This window comes from Delphinapterus leucas, chromosome 17 (genome assembly GCF_059928025.1).
Source record: "Delphinapterus leucas isolate spDelLeu-1000000601 "Yukka" chromosome 17, BTC_Dleu_Yukka2, whole genome shotgun sequence".
In the NCBI taxonomy this organism is placed as follows: Eukaryota; Metazoa; Chordata; class Mammalia; order Artiodactyla; family Monodontidae; genus Delphinapterus; species Delphinapterus leucas.
The window spans coordinates 48,019,655-48,039,146 of NC_143145.1; the positions used below are offsets into that span (position 1 = coordinate 48,019,655).

At 36.8% G+C, this 19,492-nt stretch overlaps 1 protein-coding gene across 5 annotated transcripts in view; it reads right to left on the minus strand.

Annotated features, from left to right (window-relative positions):
* LOC149746962 (receptor-interacting serine/threonine-protein kinase 2-like) overlaps positions 1 to 17,622 on the minus strand; it is a 30,125-nt gene extending 12,503 nt beyond the window's left edge. Inside the window, exons 1-6 of one of the 5 annotated variants that reach the window (XM_089898547.1) lie at positions 17,213 to 17,622; positions 15,369 to 15,449; positions 12,370 to 12,523; positions 9,584 to 9,739; positions 1,337 to 1,494; positions 209 to 258 (exon numbers count right to left, since the gene is read on the minus strand). In XM_089898547.1, coding sequence (XP_089754673.1) covers positions 209 to 258; positions 1,337 to 1,494; positions 9,584 to 9,739; positions 12,370 to 12,523; positions 15,369 to 15,412 — 562 coding nt within the window. In that variant the 5' untranslated portion in view covers positions 15,413 to 15,449; positions 17,213 to 17,622. Of the gene's footprint in view, positions 1 to 208; positions 259 to 1,336; positions 1,495 to 9,583; positions 9,740 to 12,369; positions 12,524 to 14,629; positions 14,992 to 15,368; positions 17,080 to 17,113 lie in introns of those variants that run through there. The other 4 variants (XM_089898545.1, XM_089898548.1, XM_089898546.1 and 1 more) reach the window with 4 other exon arrangements.
* Positions 17,623 to 19,492: the final 1,870 nt, after the last annotated feature.

Genomic DNA, 19,492 nt, shown 5'->3' on the forward strand with positions numbered 1-19,492 from the left:
CAAGAAGAATCTACACATTTTTCTGATCCTTAATCCAGTACTTTCCAACATACAGTGGATTCACAATGACAAATTGTTGTTTTTCTAGTGTGTTTTCCACAAAATGACTGTTAGGCAGATTTAAAATAAGTGATCTTTATTCAGATAGTTCTGAGTATGACTTACCAATATGATGTCACCTAGAATAAGGAAGTCAAAGTACACTTACCTTCAAAAGGCTGTTTTCTAGATAAGACTTCCCATGTGATAACTGCATAGCTGTTTAAGATAAAAATATACATATAGTACTTTATAAACTATTCATAATAAACTAAAATGGTACTGATTTTAAAAGCTGACTGTGAGATACCATTTTTTAAAGTAATAATGTAGTGAAATGCTGCTTAAAGAATCACTGTATAGAACCAAGATGATGAATATTCATATACAGTTTTGTTTTGAAAGGGAATTAATTCAATTTGAAAAATTAGGAAATTACTGTAATAAGAACTTGAAGTTATAGGCAAGGATAACTTGTGGATGATTCTTTCACACCTAGATAAGCTATGCCCTTTAACTACATGATTCCATTATTCACACAAAATAAAGAGCAATAAAAAAGGCTGTCTCATGTAGCCCTATTCTATTGACTCTTTTTCTGGTGTAAGTACTGTCTCTTTTGGTAGTGTTAAATGTTAATTGCACTGTTTCCCTCCCCCTATCAAGGTCACATATGATAAAAACCCTTGAATATTATAAATTGATAGGACAACAAGATATGCTTTAATAATTTTTAAGGATGTAAAAGTAGCTTAAGGCGAGGCATCAGGACTTCCCTGGTGGCGCAGTGGTTAATACTCCATGCTCCCAATGCAGAGGGTCCGAGTTTGATCCCTGGTCAGAGAACCAGATCCCACATGCATTCTGCAACTAAGGAACCTGCATGCTGCAACCCAGGAGCCCATGCGCCGCAACCAAGGAGCCCACCGCCGCAACCAAATAAATAATAAATATTAAAAAGAAAAAAAAAAGCAAGGCATCTTTATTTTCATATTTTTAATTTTTAATTTTTTTTTTTTGGTTGCACCACACAGCTGTGGGATCTCAGTTCCCTGACCAGGGACTGAACCTAGGCCACGGCAGTGAAAACCGGGATCCTAACCACTAGACCACCAGGGAACTCCCAAAGCAAGGCATCTTTAATATGAAAAACATTAACCACTGTCTCTAATTTATTTTCACCACACTTATGAGAGAAGCATAAAAATCACACTTTTAAAATGTAGCTTCAAAATTCGGATTGATTAATCTTGTTTTTTAGACAAGGTTAACTCTGAGCAAAAGTAACATGCTGTACCTGTATATATCATGCTTGATAGTAGCCCTTGATTTTTGTCCAGGTTCATAGTTTTCAGGTGGCATATAGATAATTGTCCCTCCTTCTGGTGCATATTTACTACTTCGTGATTGTGAGAGGGACATCATGCGCCATTTTGATAAGCCAAGATCTGCAATCTGGAAGGGAAAAGAGTAGTTGAATTTTGAAATTTTCTCTTTAAAAAAATTCAAGGGCTTCCCTGGTGGCGCAGTGGTTGAGGGCCCGCCTGCCGATGCAGGGGACATGGGTTCGTGCCCTGGTCCGGGAAGATCCCACATGCCGCGGACCGGTTGGGCCCGTGAGCCATGGCCGTTGAACCTGCGCGTCCGGAGCCTGTACTCCGCAACGGGAGAGGCCACAACAGTGAGAGGCCCGCGTACCGCAAAAAAAAAAAACAAAAACAACAACAAAAAAATTCAAGAATTGTTTTTCTTTATATTTATTATATTTAGACATGAGACCAGAGTAAATGCTATATATATTAATATTTTATTTCTATAATAGTCTATTAGTTTCTTAACAAATTGGATTCCATAGTGCTGAACCCAACAACTCTAAAAGCAATATAAACTGACTTGAAGTTCAGCATAATATTACAAATTTTAAAAGAGACTAAGTTTTGAAAACTTAAACAGGAGTATTTCTGCCTTTTATTCTGAATGAGTATATACACTTCACTTTTTGTGACAAGTAGCTTTATATCATGTGCTTTCAAAATTTACCTATACCTCACAAAACTGCTAAACTATTCATATCTAATACGATTGTCACTGGGTATTGTTTACAACTCAGGTTTATATGTTCTTATTTATAATGTGCTAAAAATAGTATCCTTAAATTTTGAAATAAGTAAAATTCCAATATAGTATAACTCATTATTATGATTTATGCCTCCCACTAAAAGAATATCTGTTGACAATAGTATAGTTAGCATATAAAACATATTTATGTCCATGACAAGGAGTGCCTAAAGCATTATCAGTGACAAACATTCTGTACTTTTGATATGTCCTTTACAGTTTTACTTCACTTGTAAATTTTGTGCAGATACTATCAATACACAATATCTTATAACTAAGTATCTAAAACGTTCCAATGTTTTTTTTTAAAAGGGAGACAAAAATGTAAGAACAGAAACAATATTTAGTGAACAAAAGAGTATAGGAAAACTCTGAAGACATTTAATTTAAATCACTTAGACCTTCACACGGCACAATTTAGGAGCCAACAGAGTGGAATGAGCTCTATCCAGTACACCATCTGTGGTTCAATCATTTAACTCTTAAAATGTTCACTAGCTTTAAGAGAAGAAATAATTTATTTAGTGTTTAGATGAATTTGAGATTAAAAAAATTATGGCCCCACTCCAAAAAGGGAGGGGGTAGCCTATATGAATCTTTCATACATTATCATAATCAAAGGGTAAGTCTAAGAAAAAAAATTAGAAAAGACCAAGAGGAAACATGGTGCCACTACATGAAGATAAGCTGGATTGATTTCTAAAGGCACTATAATATGTGTTCTGGAACATGGGTTCTAGAGCCTTGATTACTTAGATTTACATTCCATTTCTACCCCTTAATTAGCTGTGCAACCTTGGACAAGTTTTCTAATTTCTCTGTGCCTCAGACTACCCATCTTTAAACTGGGGATAATAACATAACACAGGGTTGTACTGAGGATGTTAAACTAGTTATTCTAAGTGAAGCACTCAGAACAGTATCTGACACATAGTAAATGACCCCTGTGTGTTAGTATTATTAATGTTTTGTACATGGGAATAAGCCTCTAAAGATTGCTCTTATTCATACAATACTAATAAGCACAGTACATAGTTTCAGGGCCTTTAATACACTTTTGAGGTGGTATTAAGACTCTGGGGAACCGTATATCCTACTTACTTCTACTTGCCACTACAAACTCTTATTCCTCCTACTCATTCTCTAAAAGCAAAAACAGTCCTCCAGCTGCACATCTGCTAGGATAATAGGCATTACTATGAGAAGCAAAGTTTATTTCTGTGCCACAGTGAGAAATGTTAAAAAAAAAACAACAACTGGGATGTGGTCCATCTTATACCTGACCCACAAATTGCAAACTACTGGGCTAAATACTGGTTTGAATACAGTGCTGGAGAAAATGTATTCTGAGCTTGCTTCCTTATGTGCTCCTTTTACTTCACCTAAGGTCTTCATCTATGTTTTTAAATCTCACGTAGAAAACTTAATCAGAATTCCCTTTATCAGCTAATTTAGTTTGGTTTTCACATGGAACCATATTTGTCCCCCTTCTCTATTACAAACACCATATACCAAAGACACGATTCATTAAATCTGGATCTTCCAGAGAAGAAAAAAAAGTGAAGAATATGATGAGAGGAATACAAGTTCCATGATTTCTTGAGGGTCCTGGTATCATTCAGCAATGAAGACAGAGAATAGGAACTTTTCTATTCTATACAAGATCTTAACATGCATTTCAAAGGCAAAGGTTCTTTTTAGCTAAAAAAGATGATAAAAGCAACAAGAATTTACTGTATTAGCACAGGAAACTATATTTAGTATCTCAAAATAACCTATAAAGGAAAATAATCTGAAAAATATATAAAACTGAATCACTTTGCTGTACACCTGAAACTAACATAATATTGTAAATCAACTATACTTCAATTTAAAAAAAGATTTAAAAACTAGAGGAAATTAAAACACACTATTCATAAAAATCATCCATAATCTTATTACCCTACCAGAATAGCTATTTTCATTTATATAATACTATCCATGTCTGTAAATTTATAAAGTTATCAGTAAGAAGCTATGAGGAATAACTTTAAGTATTCTTAGAAGTTCCACACATGATGGACAGAATAGTTGAGAAATCAAACATGGTACATATAAACATTTATTTCAAATAAGCCTACCACAGGTTCATTTGTATTTAAGGTGCACTAATTGATACTGACCAGCAGATAAACAAATTGAATGTATTCTTTTTAAAGTAGAAAAGTCCTGGTTGATCTTAATTGGTAGTACATGTTTTTCTTTTAGATACTATGTCCCTGGTTAGCATTCCAGTATAAAAATTTACTTCAAAAAACTGTAGTAAGGTGTGTTTCCATTTAATTTCATTAAGTATTTTAAAAGATTTTTTGCACTTCATTTAAAGGCCCTTCCAAGAAGATAGGTAGATCAGGTAACTGTTACTTTTTTCATGAGTCACTGATAAACTTTGACTTTTAAGGGACATTTATAAAATAAAAAGTAGAGACACACAGGATGCATATAAAAGAGTGTCATAATTTATAAGAATAGTATTAGAAAGGTCACAGTTTTGTATGTGCTAAAGCTAATAAAAGTTAAAAAAAAACACACAAAGCCAAACTATTTTATATTCTATTTATTTCAAAGAAAGACCATGGGTACCCTACTGATCAATGAAAAAGAGAAAGTAGGGATCATCATCACCTATTACTTTGCTTCTGTTTTCTGTATCAAGAATAGTTTCTGGACTGAGATGAAGAAAATAAAGTCCAAGGAGGTTGAAAAGTTTATAAAGTACAAATCTCAGGTCATTTTACATATATTTCAGGTTTAGTTAGAATACTCGCAAATACCTCCATGGTGATGGAGAGGTATTACAGGATACGAGAAAAGCAAATGTCATTCTGATTTTTAAAAAGGGAAAATAATATTGATTTTGCAAATCTATATATTGGCAGAGACTATCCTTAATCCCAGGTCTAAAAATTTAATGAAAGGGTTACTTTATGAATAATTGATAAAAGAGCCAGAAAGAACTAATGAAAAATTATATTAGCCCAGTGATCAATTTCAGACCTCATGCGACATATCCCAAGTACTTGGGATGTCTAGCACAACACTGTTGCTCCACAAATACTTAATAAAGGAATGACAGACTTCATTTCCTTTTTTGTCAGTAGTACTACTGTCAAAGAGTAAACGTTAAAACAGTTTGTATATTATAAAACAGTCTGAGGTACTTTAATAATATCCTTGACTATTAAATTATCAGGCCTATTGGGTATATATAGAAGATCTGGAATTCATTCATTTGTTCATTCAACAACTACTTATTGAATGCTTCTATACGGCATATGCTAAGCAGGTGGCAGTGAATAAAACAGACTACATTTTAGTCTTTGTGAAGCTTATTATATTATAATTGGGGAAGATGGTCAATAAACATATTAATAAAAAATGTTTTGTAAGATGGTGAAAAATACTATGGAGAAGCATTAATCAAGGTATGAGGATACAGAGGAACTAGGCAGGTTGTCAGGGAAAGCCACTCTGATAATGAGGAAGAAAAGGAAAGGGAGTAAGTCATGAGTATGTAACAAGGAAGAATAAATCTGACTCCATATTGGATCTGTTTCTTTTGCTTTAACCTTCGTATTCTATTGCTTTTGCTACAAGTTAAGAATGTTGCCTATAGCCTGAAATATACAAGACAGCCCATTCTCAAGGCTCTGACCTTTAAGGGTATAACACTTTTCTATTCACACAGAGATAAAAAGTTACAGAACAGACAATTACATTTGTCTTGTTGGAGGTTTACAGGAACATCAAGATCTGACCTACATGGACTGCTGCAAGAACAAAGGATTCCAAGAAATTTGCAACAACCAACCACACCCTATCTCCTTTTAGTCTGAATTCTAGCTGGGGTAAGGTGGTTCTTTGGGACACGAGTCCACCATCTTCTTGGTCTACTGGCTTTCTGAATAAAGTTGCTATTCCTTGCCCCAACACCTCGTCTGTTGATTTACTGGCCCTGTCCTGCAGTGAGCAGTATGAACTTGGACTTGGTAACAAGGACACCTGGGAAAGCAGTCAAGCAAGGACTTTTGTAATATTCTAATGGAAAAAAATGGAGAAATATGGGCTGTATAACAGCTCTTTTAGGAGTATTCCAAACAAAATGAATGCTTATTCTCCAAAAGCCCTAATTAATAAAAGGATTGATATTGACCTGAAAGGAGGTTTTCAGACCATGTTGTGTAGCTCTGATTTGAGCTCTGTACTGCTTAAGAGTTAACCATGACTTGAAGACACAAAAAAGCAGCTAATTAAATTTGAAGATGACACAAAGCTGGAGGACAAAGTTAAAAATCCTTGGACTACAGAAAAAACATTCAAAAAGGTCTTAAGAGCTGAAGTTATCACCCAAATCTAACAAGATAAACTTTGATGATGTCCAGAAAATATTCTGTAAAGTACATGACAAGGAGACATGACTTAAGTAACAATACATTAAAAAAAAAAAAGAAAGAAAACCTCTCAGTGTTTTTTGTTGACACTGAGCCCAATTTGAATGTTGTTATAGGACTGCCCCCCAAAAGATGAATTAGTAAGGAACTATGAATACGAAGTAAAGTATTTAAGGACGATTCTACATTTATCACACCACATCAAGGGTGTAACTGAGCAGGACCCTATGAGGCCTTCCTGGGACAGACCTCCCCCCACATATCTACTGCTTTAGCTCCTCTCTAAAGTACCTAGATAATAGTATCTGATGCATATTTCCTGAGTTTTTCAGATGCTAAAACCACCAACAAATGGAAGAAATTAACTACTTGATGATCATGGGCATGTAATCCCCAGACCTTCTAGCACCTAAGGATTGACCACCATCAACCAATTAGAGAATCTGTGCAAGAGCTGACCACATACCCAAGGTGTGCCCCTTCCTCACCTTGCCTTTAAAAATGCTTTGCTGAAACCCTTTGGGTAGTTAGGGTTTTTTCAGCATGAGCTACCTCTTCTCCTTGCTTGGCCCTGCAATAAACCTTTCTCTGCTCCAAACTCTGACATTTTGCTTTGTTTGACCTCACTAATGTGTTGGCCACACAAACTTGTGTTAGGTAATATGGGTATTTTGATTAGTTTTGAGGATCAAAATTTAAGAGAGATTTAAACACAGATGCATCTAGATAGCACCTGGGATTAAAACCTATGTAATAAGGAAATTGGCTGAATAAACTAAAGATGTGTATAAGGGAAAAGTGTATGTGAGAAGTAAGGGGATTAGAGCTAACTTCAAATCTCAGAAGGACTGTCAGGTGGAAATAAAATTGGACTTTGAACTCACTTTATCACTAGGACCGATGAGTGGAAGCAACAGAGAAGGAGTTTTGACTGATCGTATAAAAAAATGTCACAGTCATTCAGTTACGGATCTTAAACACTCTCTTGTCACAGGGTAACTGCCTTGGGAGATGAGGGATTGTTGTAGTGAGGATTCAGAGGACCAGCTGATTAGGGGACTAGAATAAGTCACTTCTACCTGTATGGTTCTATAACTGATGTAATAGATTTGTCTCTTTTTTTTAAGTAGTATTGAGGCAGCAGCTTGCTTCTCTCTTCCTTTTCCTTCCATTTTATTCTAGGCAGAGGGAGTGCCTTCAATAAAGGTTTATTTTTTCACTTAACTTTTCTCACACTTTTTATATTTATTTTTCTATTGTTCCAACTTCCTTATTACTTATTTGAACATTTTTGGATACTTATAATAATCTTCAATTACGTATATTATTTGAAGTGTAGCAAAATACTATGTAAAAATAAAGTGAGTTACATTTAGTATTAATTTCTCAGCAACTACTTTTTATTTGCTGTCATCAGTTACATATAGGGTAACTGAAATCACTACTCCTCTGGTGCCTTTAGGTATCTAAATCTTATGCTTTATGCAAAAAATTAATTCAAAACAGATCACAGATTTAAATGTAAAACATAAATCTATGGAACTTTTAGAAGATAACATAGAAGTAAATCTGCAATACCTGTGGCTTCGTGAAAAGTGCTTAGACACGACAGCAAAAGCATGATCATAAAAGAAATAAATTACAACTTTTGCTCTGTGAAAGACCCTGTTAAAAGGATGAAAAGAACAAACTTTGGATTGGCAAAAAATTTTTGCAAACTACATATCTGATTAAGGACTTATATCTAAAAAATATACAGAACTCTTAAAACCCAATAGTATAAAAGCAAAGAATCCAAGTAGAAAATGGTCTTAAGATATGAAGACATGTTTCACTGAAAAGGATATAGAGATGGCAAATAAATAAATAACAATATTCAACATTATAGGAAAATGAAAATTAAGACCATGGTGCTATATCACTATACATCTATTAGAATGCTAGAATAAAAAACTATGATAATACCAAATGCTGGTGAGGGTGCAGAAAAGCTGGGTCTTTCATACATTGCTGGTGGAATATACAACAGTACAGCCACTGTGGAAAGTAGCTAGGTAGTTTCTTAAAAAGCTAAACATATGCTTACCATATGACCAAGCAGTTACACTCTTGGGCATTCATCCAGGAGGAATGAAAACTTATGTTTGTTCAAAAAGTTGCACAGGACTGTTCCTAGGAGCTTTATTGTAATTGCCAAAGACTAAAAATAACCAAAGTATCTCTCAATAGCTGAATGGTTAAACAACTTTTGTACACCCATACCACGGAATACTATTCACCAATGAAAAAGAAACCAACTGTTGACACAAACAACAACTTAAATGGATCTCAAAGGCATTACGCTAAGTGAACAAAGCAGTCTCACAATATCACACACTGTATGATTCCATTCATATAGTATTCTCGAAATGACAAAATTATAGCGATGGAAGACAGGTTAGTGGTTGACAGTAGTTAGGTATGATGGAGGGGAGAAGGTATGACTATAAAGGGGTAGCGTAAGTGATATCTTTCTTGTGATAGAGTAGTGCTATATCTTGATTGCTGTGGTGGTTACACAAATTTACACATGATAAAGTGATACAGAACTATATACATGCATTGTACCAATGCCAAATTCCTGGTCTTGAAATAGTACTATAATTATATGTGATGTAACCACTGGCAGAAACTGGGTGAAGGGTACATGGGACTCCTTTGTATTATCTTTGCAACCATCTATGAATCTATAATAATTTCAAAATAAAAAGTTAACAAAGGTATAATCGACAATTTAAATTAAGAACAGAATGACTGTATTTTGAACCATAATTTTACCAATGTCTGTAGTCTAGGAATAACTAACTCACTGCAGCAGGAAGAAGTGGCACTGAATTAGGGGCTATGGAAAAGGCAGAGATATTAAATTGGTAAGATAGAAGAAATAACTAAAAAGTCTTTAAAACTATTAAACACAAGGATGCAGATAAGCTTTTTTTTTAAAAAAAAGTAACTACCTTAACGTGAAATTCATTATCCAATAAGATATTCTGAGTCTTCAGGTCATGATGAAGTAGAGGAGGATTCATATTGTGCAGGTAATTTACACCTAGTGCAATTTCATGCAGAATACGAAATCTTAATGGCCAAGGAACATCAGGATATTCATTTTTCTTCATATATATGGAAAGAAACAAAACTAAAATTAGTGGCCAAATTTATTTCCACTTAGAAAATGAAATATTCCATGAGGAAATATAGTATTAAACTAAATATCTGGTATAACTAAATTCAGGGCAAAAAATACTCATTTTGTTATATTATCAATTTGACGTTATTTAACATCCTTGTATCTTACTTTCCTCAATTTTTAGAGAAAATAATGACTTTACAGTACTGATATTTCCTTTTAGTTTATACTGGTAATGCAACTACATGGTATGGGGTCTTTCTTCAGTTGAGACAGTTTTAAATTAGTTTTTATCTGTATAATACCCAGACATAGATTTATACTCATACCCATCTTCCCATTCTATGGCTTCTTATCAAATAACTTGTGCCCATGAATGTGTACACACACACACACACACAATTTGTTTCTATTCAAAATTTATATTTTAAATTTCCTATTAATATAAAACCATACTTGATTACGATGATAACCACTGCATCAATTAAAATTATGACCATAATATATTTACTTACTAAGCATTAATACTTCATATTTTTAAATCATATATTTACTTGCATTTCAGCTTGAAAAATTAGCATTTGGGAGTTTTGCTTTTGTGAAGGAGACAAAAATCATCTTCATTTCTAAGTATATATAACATAGAAACATTAAAAATATAATGTTTTCTATTTCCTGGTACTTACAAGTGACAGTCATCTGAACTTTCTTAAATGTTTTCTGAACATAAAAGTTAATACAGCTTCCCAGGAGAATGAACATACTCAGAAAAATTAGATAATTTGGGAAAATCCAACAATGAATCATCAGGGACCATGCCACTGGGTACATTTTACTAAATAATATGAAAAAGTATGCTTCCACTGAGCTCAAAACTGTTCTTAAGAATTTTTTTTCTGCAAATGGGTCAGCTTATAGTTCATTGATTAACTAACTTGGCAGGGGAGTGGCTCAAAATACTTGTCTTTACATAGTATTTTGATTTTTTTCAACAATCTTTTGTGAGGTTGGGGGAACGTGCTTCAAGATAAATCCTGACCTAATAATACAGGACACCAAAAGAAACACAAAACACAAATGTTCAACATTACTTCCTCTTGTATACACAGATTCCCATCCCCTTGAGTAACTGGATCTTTTAATCTTTAAAAAGGTAACTTTTTCTGAAAATTATATAGTTTAAAGAAGTAACAAGGCCTCTCTGCAGTACAGTGCTATATGGAAGCTTTTGATCATGGAGAGGAAGGTAGATGAGTGCTCACTATGTATTTTATGATTCCTTCCAGGAGTCAGCAATCCCCCTGTAGGAGGCTCTAGAATTTCTAATGGGCTCCAAATTTGGGTACCAGAGCATCTACTGTGGTGCTGGGGTATGGGAAGACAACATTAGAATTTATGCTTATACTCATGTAACAAAAGGAAACTGTGTTTAATTAGTATTTGTATCTTACTTGTTCTGTTGGTTACACAAATCTTATGCACTGACACTAGTTACTTTACTCTGCCCTTGTTTCAGATGGTCCTGTCACAAACAGAATGTGTTGTATCCTGAAATAAAGAGGAAGTCACTCCATGAGTGGTGACAGTGGCACCCATTCTCTCTTGTTTGCTTATAGAACACTGTGATGTATCAGAATTTAGGAGTGTTCAGTGACTAGATTTGACAGATTATGTTACTACTCAGTTTTAACTAAAGCACCCCTCACAAAAGAGACCGAGTTCTTGAAAAATATTTCTTGACAGAAACTGCAGGCTAGAGATAATCTTAGTAATATGAGATCAAGCAAACAACAATAGATGGATACACATATTTTGAGAATGAGGACACCCCCCACAACCGGGCCATATTTGTTTACTGATGGGATTCACAATTAAAGCCAGATAACTGATACCTTGGGAAAAAGGTACATGGCTCATGCCATTGTCTATTATTGGAAAAGCTCATGTATTTGATACTCAGATTTATTTGGTCTATTAATTCAGAACTTTATGAACTGGTATTATTAACATTTAATTTGAACCCTACATTGTCTTTAACATAAAATGAAATCTGGCTTAAACTAACAATAAATTGTATGGTGTGCAGAGTTTATCTTTTCTCTCTCCTGTTCCTCTCTTACATATATATACATGTGGATATTAGAATTCAGTGTAAACCTCAGGAACAGTAACCTAAGCAAAATAATCTAGGTCACTTAGAATGCAGGGTCTGACTCCACAGTAGTTTTCTTTTTCTTTTTTTTTTTTTTTTTTTTTGCGGTACCCGGGCCTTTCACTGTTGCGGCCTCTCCCGTTGCGGAGCACAGGCTCCGGACACGCAGGCTCAGCGGCCATGGCTCACGGGCCCAGCCGCTCCACGGCATGTGGGATCCTCCCGGACCGGGGCACGAACCCATGTCCCCTGCATCCGCAGGCGGACTCTCAACCACTGCGCCACCAGGGAAGCCCCACAGTATTTTTAACAACACAAAAGAAGCCATAAATGGTGAAGTTTTTCATTATTCTTATTTTGATTCATCTATATATCCCCAAATAATCTGATCATTTGTAAAACGAAAGTACTATATAGGTTGAATAACAGAATTATAACGACTGAAAATGTATAATATTTACCCTATGTAGGAGTTCATTTAATGACCCATTTGGCATGTATTCAGTAACTATTCCCAAAAATTCAGGCTCATTGCAAATTCCCAAAATTGGAAGAATGTAACTAAATCTAGCTTTGTGTAAAATTTCAGCTTCTCTTAAGACATCATTTCTTTCACTAAAGAAAGAAAATGTATAATTATTTCAAAGTAAGGAAAAATACACAATTATCAAGCCCATAAATATTAATTAATCCTGGATTTTTTCATTCATTAGCTTTTGACCTCATGTAAATTATGCAGCTTCTCTAGTTTCTTCGTGTTTAAAGTTGGGATAATATCTACCCTATATATTCCATAGGTCTGTTTAGAGACCAAAATACCTGTATAAGCCACTGACAGAAAAAAGTGCTACATACAGATTATTATTGTACTCTTCTCAGGAAAGGGAAAGAATACCATGTTTAAGTTTATAAAGTCTATATTAGAATGATAGGTGCTTGAACTAATTACATTAAGTTTATGTTGTATTAAAATGATCAAATTTGATTAGACTATTATATTAAATTTTATGGTTGCATACCACGTAAAAATTTTCTAAATATCCTGAATATTAAAACACTTAAATGTTGTAGATTTTAATGACTAGATGATAATAGTTGCATAAGGGTCAATAATGCTTAGAAATTATATACTGGAACACAGGAAAAGGACACTGAGAACAGGTAAATGCTTATAATGGATCCCTGGGCTAACTCTGGATCCCAGGTTCATTTGATTTTTCATTCATAAAACAAATAGATATTGAACATTTATTATGAATAAAGAACTGTGCTCAGCATTATGGAGACTAGTAAGTTTAAGAAAACCAAAAAACAAAACACATAGTCTGTGACCTCAAACTGTCCAGAAATCTTTTTAAGAAAAATAAGTACTCACTGTGGTCTTGATTTACACTTCTCCAATGATTAGTGATGTTGAGCACCTTTTCATATACCTATTGGTCATTTGTATGTCTTTGGATGTGTTAATTATATTGATATTGGTAATTATTCCATGATGATGTATATGTATAGCAAATAATCATGTTTTGCACTTTAAATATATATGATTATATTTGTCAATTATTCCTCAATAAAGTTAAAAAACAACAAAAGCAAATAAAAAAAGAAAACCAAATACTTAAAATATAAGGCAGAATATGATAAGCGCCATCAAAAACAAGTAAATAAGCAAGCAAATAAATAAATAAATATAGGGAGCTCAGAGAACTAGTAAATCTGGGCTAAGGGAGTTGCTACAGCCTTCAGAGAGAGATGTCAACAGTACTTTAAGGATGGATAGAATTTCAACCACTGGAAAAAGGGCATCCAAGATATGTGGTCCCTCTCCAAGATGGAAGAGATTTTGCCTTTCTTTTTCATCTGTGTATCCCCAGGATCTGGAACAGTACCTGGCACACAGAATTTGTCTAATAGATGTGTATCAAATGAACTCAAGGAAGATAAAGTAAAGGCTATATCTGGAAAATGACAAATTGTTTAATATGAATCAGGATGTGTAACAGCGTGTGTAAAGGGAGTGAAGGTGAATAGGGTAGGGTAGGGCCTCATCTCAGAGCCTGAAAGCCAGGTGAGAGCATTTACACTTTATTTGGTAGTCACTGAGTTGTGACTACAGGTTATTGAGCACAGGAGTGACAGGAGTGGAACAAACTTTTAGGATGATTAACTTGGCAGCAAGGTGTAGGATCAGCAGAAGGAGGTAGAGTTTGAAAGCCAGGTATTAGAAGATTATAATACTAGTTAAGATGTGAAGCAATGAGAGTCTGAAACTATAAAGGTTGCAGTGTAAATAGAAAGAAAAACACTAGCTGAATAGAATACCCAGGCTCTGGTGGCTGACTGATTGACCCTGATTGACTAAGGGAGGTATATACATATATATATGTGTGTATGTATGTGTATGTATGCGTGTGTGTACGTATGTGTGTGTGTACATATATATGAAGGGAACTGGATTTGTCACCACTTTTTTCCATGGATGATTTGGTATTGGTAGCAGCAGTAATAGAAAGAGAACTGTCTCTAGGAGAAGCTTATTAGGTAAACAATGATGATTAGCTGGTGCTTAAACCACCCAAGCTCTTGATGAATGGCTGCTGAAATAAGAAAAGCAACAGACAATCCAGACCAGACTACGAAGCCTCCTTTAAAAACAAACAATAAGCAAAATAAAGCAAAAAAATCTTAGTCATCTAAGTTTTGAATAGGTAATATACTTACATGTTTCAAAATTCAAGAATTACAAGAATGCATAAAGAGTTTCTCTTCTTCTCCCTGCTCTTCAGCCACTTAATATCCCAACTGTGAGGCAACCAATTATACCAGTTTGTGAGACCTGCTTTAATTAAATTTATATTTCCTAAGCTGAAACAGGTCTGTATTTGCCTCATGAAATGTAGGTCAACAAGACAGTTATTGAGTAGCACCTTTGCCGGGAAGGTTCCTGGATACTCTGAGAAAGAATTATAGAGAGGGCATCCTAGGGGATATCTTAGTGATACTTAATATACTAATTCCCCCTCCCATTAAGAGTATGATGCATTCTTCCTTCTCTTGTGATCCTATTATGTGTTGGCCACTTTACTACAGTTGGTTTAATTATCCCTACTTTATATATGAGAACACTAAGGCTCACATAAATTAATAGTTTCTATTGGTCATACCAACAATAAGTGGCAGATTTGGAGTCAGATTTGAATTGCAATTGTGGGACTCTAAAGCCTTTGTTTTTTCCACTCACTGCTTAATCAGAGAAGGAAAATTCTTGAAGTCAGATTTCAGGAAGAATGAATGGGAAAACAGAGAAAGCCAAAACAGTTTAAAAATAGGTTTTTATATTAAAATATTAAAATGTAAAACAGCTTTTATAGACATATTACCTAAATTACCCATAGCAAATTTCAGTTACAAAACAGTTACACTGTTTACACAAGGTATTTGAACAACCTATCAGACTCACCTATTCATAAGGCGTTGGGAGATTGTTGGGGAAGGTCCTCTCATGGGCAGAAGTCAGGTTACAGAGAATAATTCACCAATCACTAAAATAAGAACATGTTACAGCACAGAAACTTATTTTTCTTTTGTGATCTCAAAGAACAATGCAAACATTATCCACACCAGAGCCCAAGAAGTACATGTATCTGTTATTCCCACTTCATAAGTGAGGACATAAGACACCCTGTGAGTCAACTGCATAGCCCAGTCTTATGCTCAGACTACATAAATACCGCTAATGTTAACATTCTAGGAAACAAGTGGAAGAAAAAATGTGATGCAGTAATGCCAGAGTGTTGCACTGGTCCTTATGGCGTCTTTGACGGCAGAATTAATTTCCTACCCGATTTAGTGAAGAATTTTAGATTATGAAATTGTTAATGAGCACGAGAGGGAACTCCCTTCATTTCTTGGTCCCAAATGGCACAAAACTTAGATAAATTAAAATCTTGAGAAGCAGCATCCAAAATGGGAGGATCAGTCTCCTTTAAAATACCTAAGGAGTCCATCAGTGCTAGATTTCCATGTATTTTAATAGTTGATTCTAAAATACATCTACCCTCTCTAATCAACCACCACCCTTCAAAGTTGACTACATACACATAGTTTCCCAGTATTGCTCCACAGAATTCAAGACCCAGGGTAAATAGACCCTGTATATCACTAAATCAGGATTATGGTACACAAAAAGCGGGAACAATTTCTAGAGGTGTCTCAAACTTACTGTGAGATCTAGCCCATCCAAGCCTGATCGCAAGAGAGCAAGTAAAAGCCACAGGCAGATGAAAGTCAATACCATTAGCAGGGCTGAAGCTGAGGAATTTATCTGCTATTGGATACTGACGGCCTCTGGCTAATCAGGCATCTAGCATGATGTATTTTCACTTTAGATAGAGGGGGAGGAGAGGAGAATGTTGCAATCATGGATGTTAATTCACTAAGAATTGAATGCAGGGCCTAGTTAAATTCCTATTGGAAGGAAAATACACAAGACTAGTGACTAGACTCACTGATTAATATATATGGTTGAAAGGTTTTTCTGGAAACAGGAACTAATCTAGCCTTCCCTTGAAATCTGGACATTGCACTAAACTTGTTCAGGATGGGAGAGACATTCAAAAGTTTTGGTCATTTAACAGCTTTCTGATTTCCGTTTATTGTTAGCAAAGATAATACAAGTTTCCTCTAGAGACAGGCTTCCTTCCCTGTGACGGTAAGAGGAGAAACTAAATTGAGTTTGATATCTAAACTTTCATGCCTACATGTGTAAACCAAAAACAACAAAAAGCCCAAACCAAAACGTCCCAGACTCTACAGCAGCGCTGTTCAATAAAAATATAATGTGAACCACACATACAATTTGAAATTTTCTAATAGCCACTTAAAAAGAAAAAGTAATAGCCACCTGTGGCTAAGAGCTACCTATTGGGCACTGCAGCCCTAGAATTCGACTTCAAAAAAAAAAAAGGGAAAAACAAAGCAAACAGAACCCAATTTCAATAAAGAGGACGTTTAGAGTTGGGCTGTGATCGCTGATTTTTGGTGTCTGGAGAAAGGAGGCCCAGGAGTAAGAAAAAAAGGAGAGGGCAGTGAAAAGAAGCGTGATTGCTGCATCTCCAGAGAAGCCTGCTCTCCCCACCATGTTAGCCCAAGCGTTGAACGGCTGCCTAGAGGTGACGAGGTGTGCGGCCGATCCCAAGTGCTCACCGTCGCTTGGGCTTCAGAGCCCTCTTGCCGGGGCTTAGAGCCAGTGGCGTGGGGAACGCAGATTTCGGGGCTCCGCGGTGGAGCCGCCAGGGCGCCCTAACTGTCGAGCAGCGGGGTGTGAATGTGCACGTGTTTCACCGCCACCCGAACGCGCCAGTCTGCGTGGCGAGCAGAAGACACGGTGCCGGACGCGCCGCGGCTCAGGTAGCGCAAGTCGGCGAGCTTGTAGTACGGGATGGTGAGCAGGACGCTGCAGATGGCCTCCTCGTTCATGGTAGCGGGTGTCGCGAGCACTCAGGCAGCCGGTCGATTCCGGAAGTGCCCGCCGCTGCCGCGGCTCCACCCCCTGCGCGAGCCGCGTCGGCAGGCCCTACAGCCTGCCGGACATGAGGTCACGAGGCCGTCCATTCTCCGCGCAGCCCACGCCAAGCCGCTGCTTATCCGGAGCCGGAGCGGACTCTTCTCTTTTAGAGACTGGTCAACTCTGCGGCGGCGGGGCGCACAGGGCAGGAGCTTCCGCTCTCCGACCTGGCCCTCCCAGGCGCTGCCTGCCACCCGAGCCCGCCTTTCGGAGCTCCTCCCTCCTCAGACTTCTCAGGCGACGTCAGCGGCGGATGCCAAGGCGGGGATGAGGCCACTGGCCCGCGATCCTCCCAGCAAGGCTCCGGCCTCGGCCTGAGGCCCGAGATCTCTGCCTTGTGGCGCCCAGGCGACGTGTGCCACACCGGCGGGGCTCGGGCGGGGGCTTGGGAGTGGGGAAGTGAGGCAGGGGCGCTCAATTTGTCTTCTCTCCACCCAACCCACTAGGTTGGAAAGGTTTTCTTTTGGGGAAATTTCCTCTTCGCAGCTCCACACCCAGGCAGCGGACCCTCCCACCCGGGAGGAATCTCCCCTGGTCCCCTCGGCGCGTCTTCCGGGAGTCACCAAACACCAGACAGAGGTAGTGGGGTGGGTGTGGCAGCTGCCATTTCCTGACTCCAAGCCTGCGCGGAAAGCCCTTTGAGGACGTGCAGTGGTGACTTACTAGGGCTCCGCACTCCTCAGCCCGGTGAGTCAGGTAGGGGTGTAGATTCACTTGCTTATCTGGGCTCCAATCTAACCTCACTTCCAACTACTTCAGTCGTGTGGGGGTGGCTGATAAGCCCTGTCAGAGTTTAATCCTGTCTAAACGTTCAGATGTTTAGTTCCTGTTGAGTGCTTCTCTACTAGGGACGTAGTTTTCTGACTTTTTTTTTTTTTTCTCTCCTGACATGCATAATTACAGACAGAGACTGAAAAGTAACCTTGAGAGAGCCGCTCCCTTGATTCCAGGTAAGACTGCAAACATTTCTTTCTTATAGATCTGGGAAGAATGCGGTGTTTAATGCCAGCCAAAAAAGACTCCAAAGATCTTTTTACCTTAAACAAACACTTTTCTACACCTGAAATGGCTATTTTGCAAAGTGTGGTGCAAATATTATACACAATACCAAGTCCATGCTAGGCATTTAATGAATTCTAAAGCAAAAGTAATAGGGAATGCCTGACTTCAATCAGGGATTTCTGCCTACAGAAAATCAGTGCTTCCTGTATTTTTGTATTGCCTGAAATGAGAGTAGCAGTGTTACATTTTACAATAAATGGAAGCTGTAATGAAAGAGTGTGTTTTAAAATTTGATAATTTAAAATAAAATACTTAGCTTTAAAGATATGGTCTGATAATCTGTGGTTCATTCCTTAATAAGCTTTTTGCTACAAAAAGTGCTCAGAAAACTTTTCCCATTCATTCATTCATGCAGTCAGTTTACAAACTAAGAATTCTAGAGAAAGAGAACAAAAATTAAGAAGGGAGGAAATGATCAAAATAATAATTCAAGAATTTCTTCCAGGACCAAAAGACAAAGATGTTCATAGTTAAAGGACCCACCAGCTACCCACAATGACTGAAAAAGGACCTATGTTAAAGCAGACCATTAAAAGGATCAGAACACTAAGAATAAAGAGAGGATTCTAAAAGTTTTCAGAGGGAAGAAGCAGGAATAAACAGATGAGAATTAGAATGGCATTGGGTTTCTCAACAATAACACTTTTATGCTAAAACACTGCAGTGAAATTTCAAGTTTTGTAAGACAATACTTTCCAACCTAGAATCCTATAGTCAAACTATCCATCAAGAGTAAGAGTAGAATAAAAACATTTTCACATATACAAGGATGAAAACATTTATTTTCCATCCATCCATCCACCTTTTTTTTTTTTTTAAGGGAAAGTTACTAGAGGATGTGCTCCAACAAAACATGAGAGCAAGACAAGAAAGAGAAAGACATGGGATCCAGAAAAAAGGACCAGGAGAATGTGAAGGGAAATGCCAGGGTGAAAGATATGTGGCAGAATTAGAGA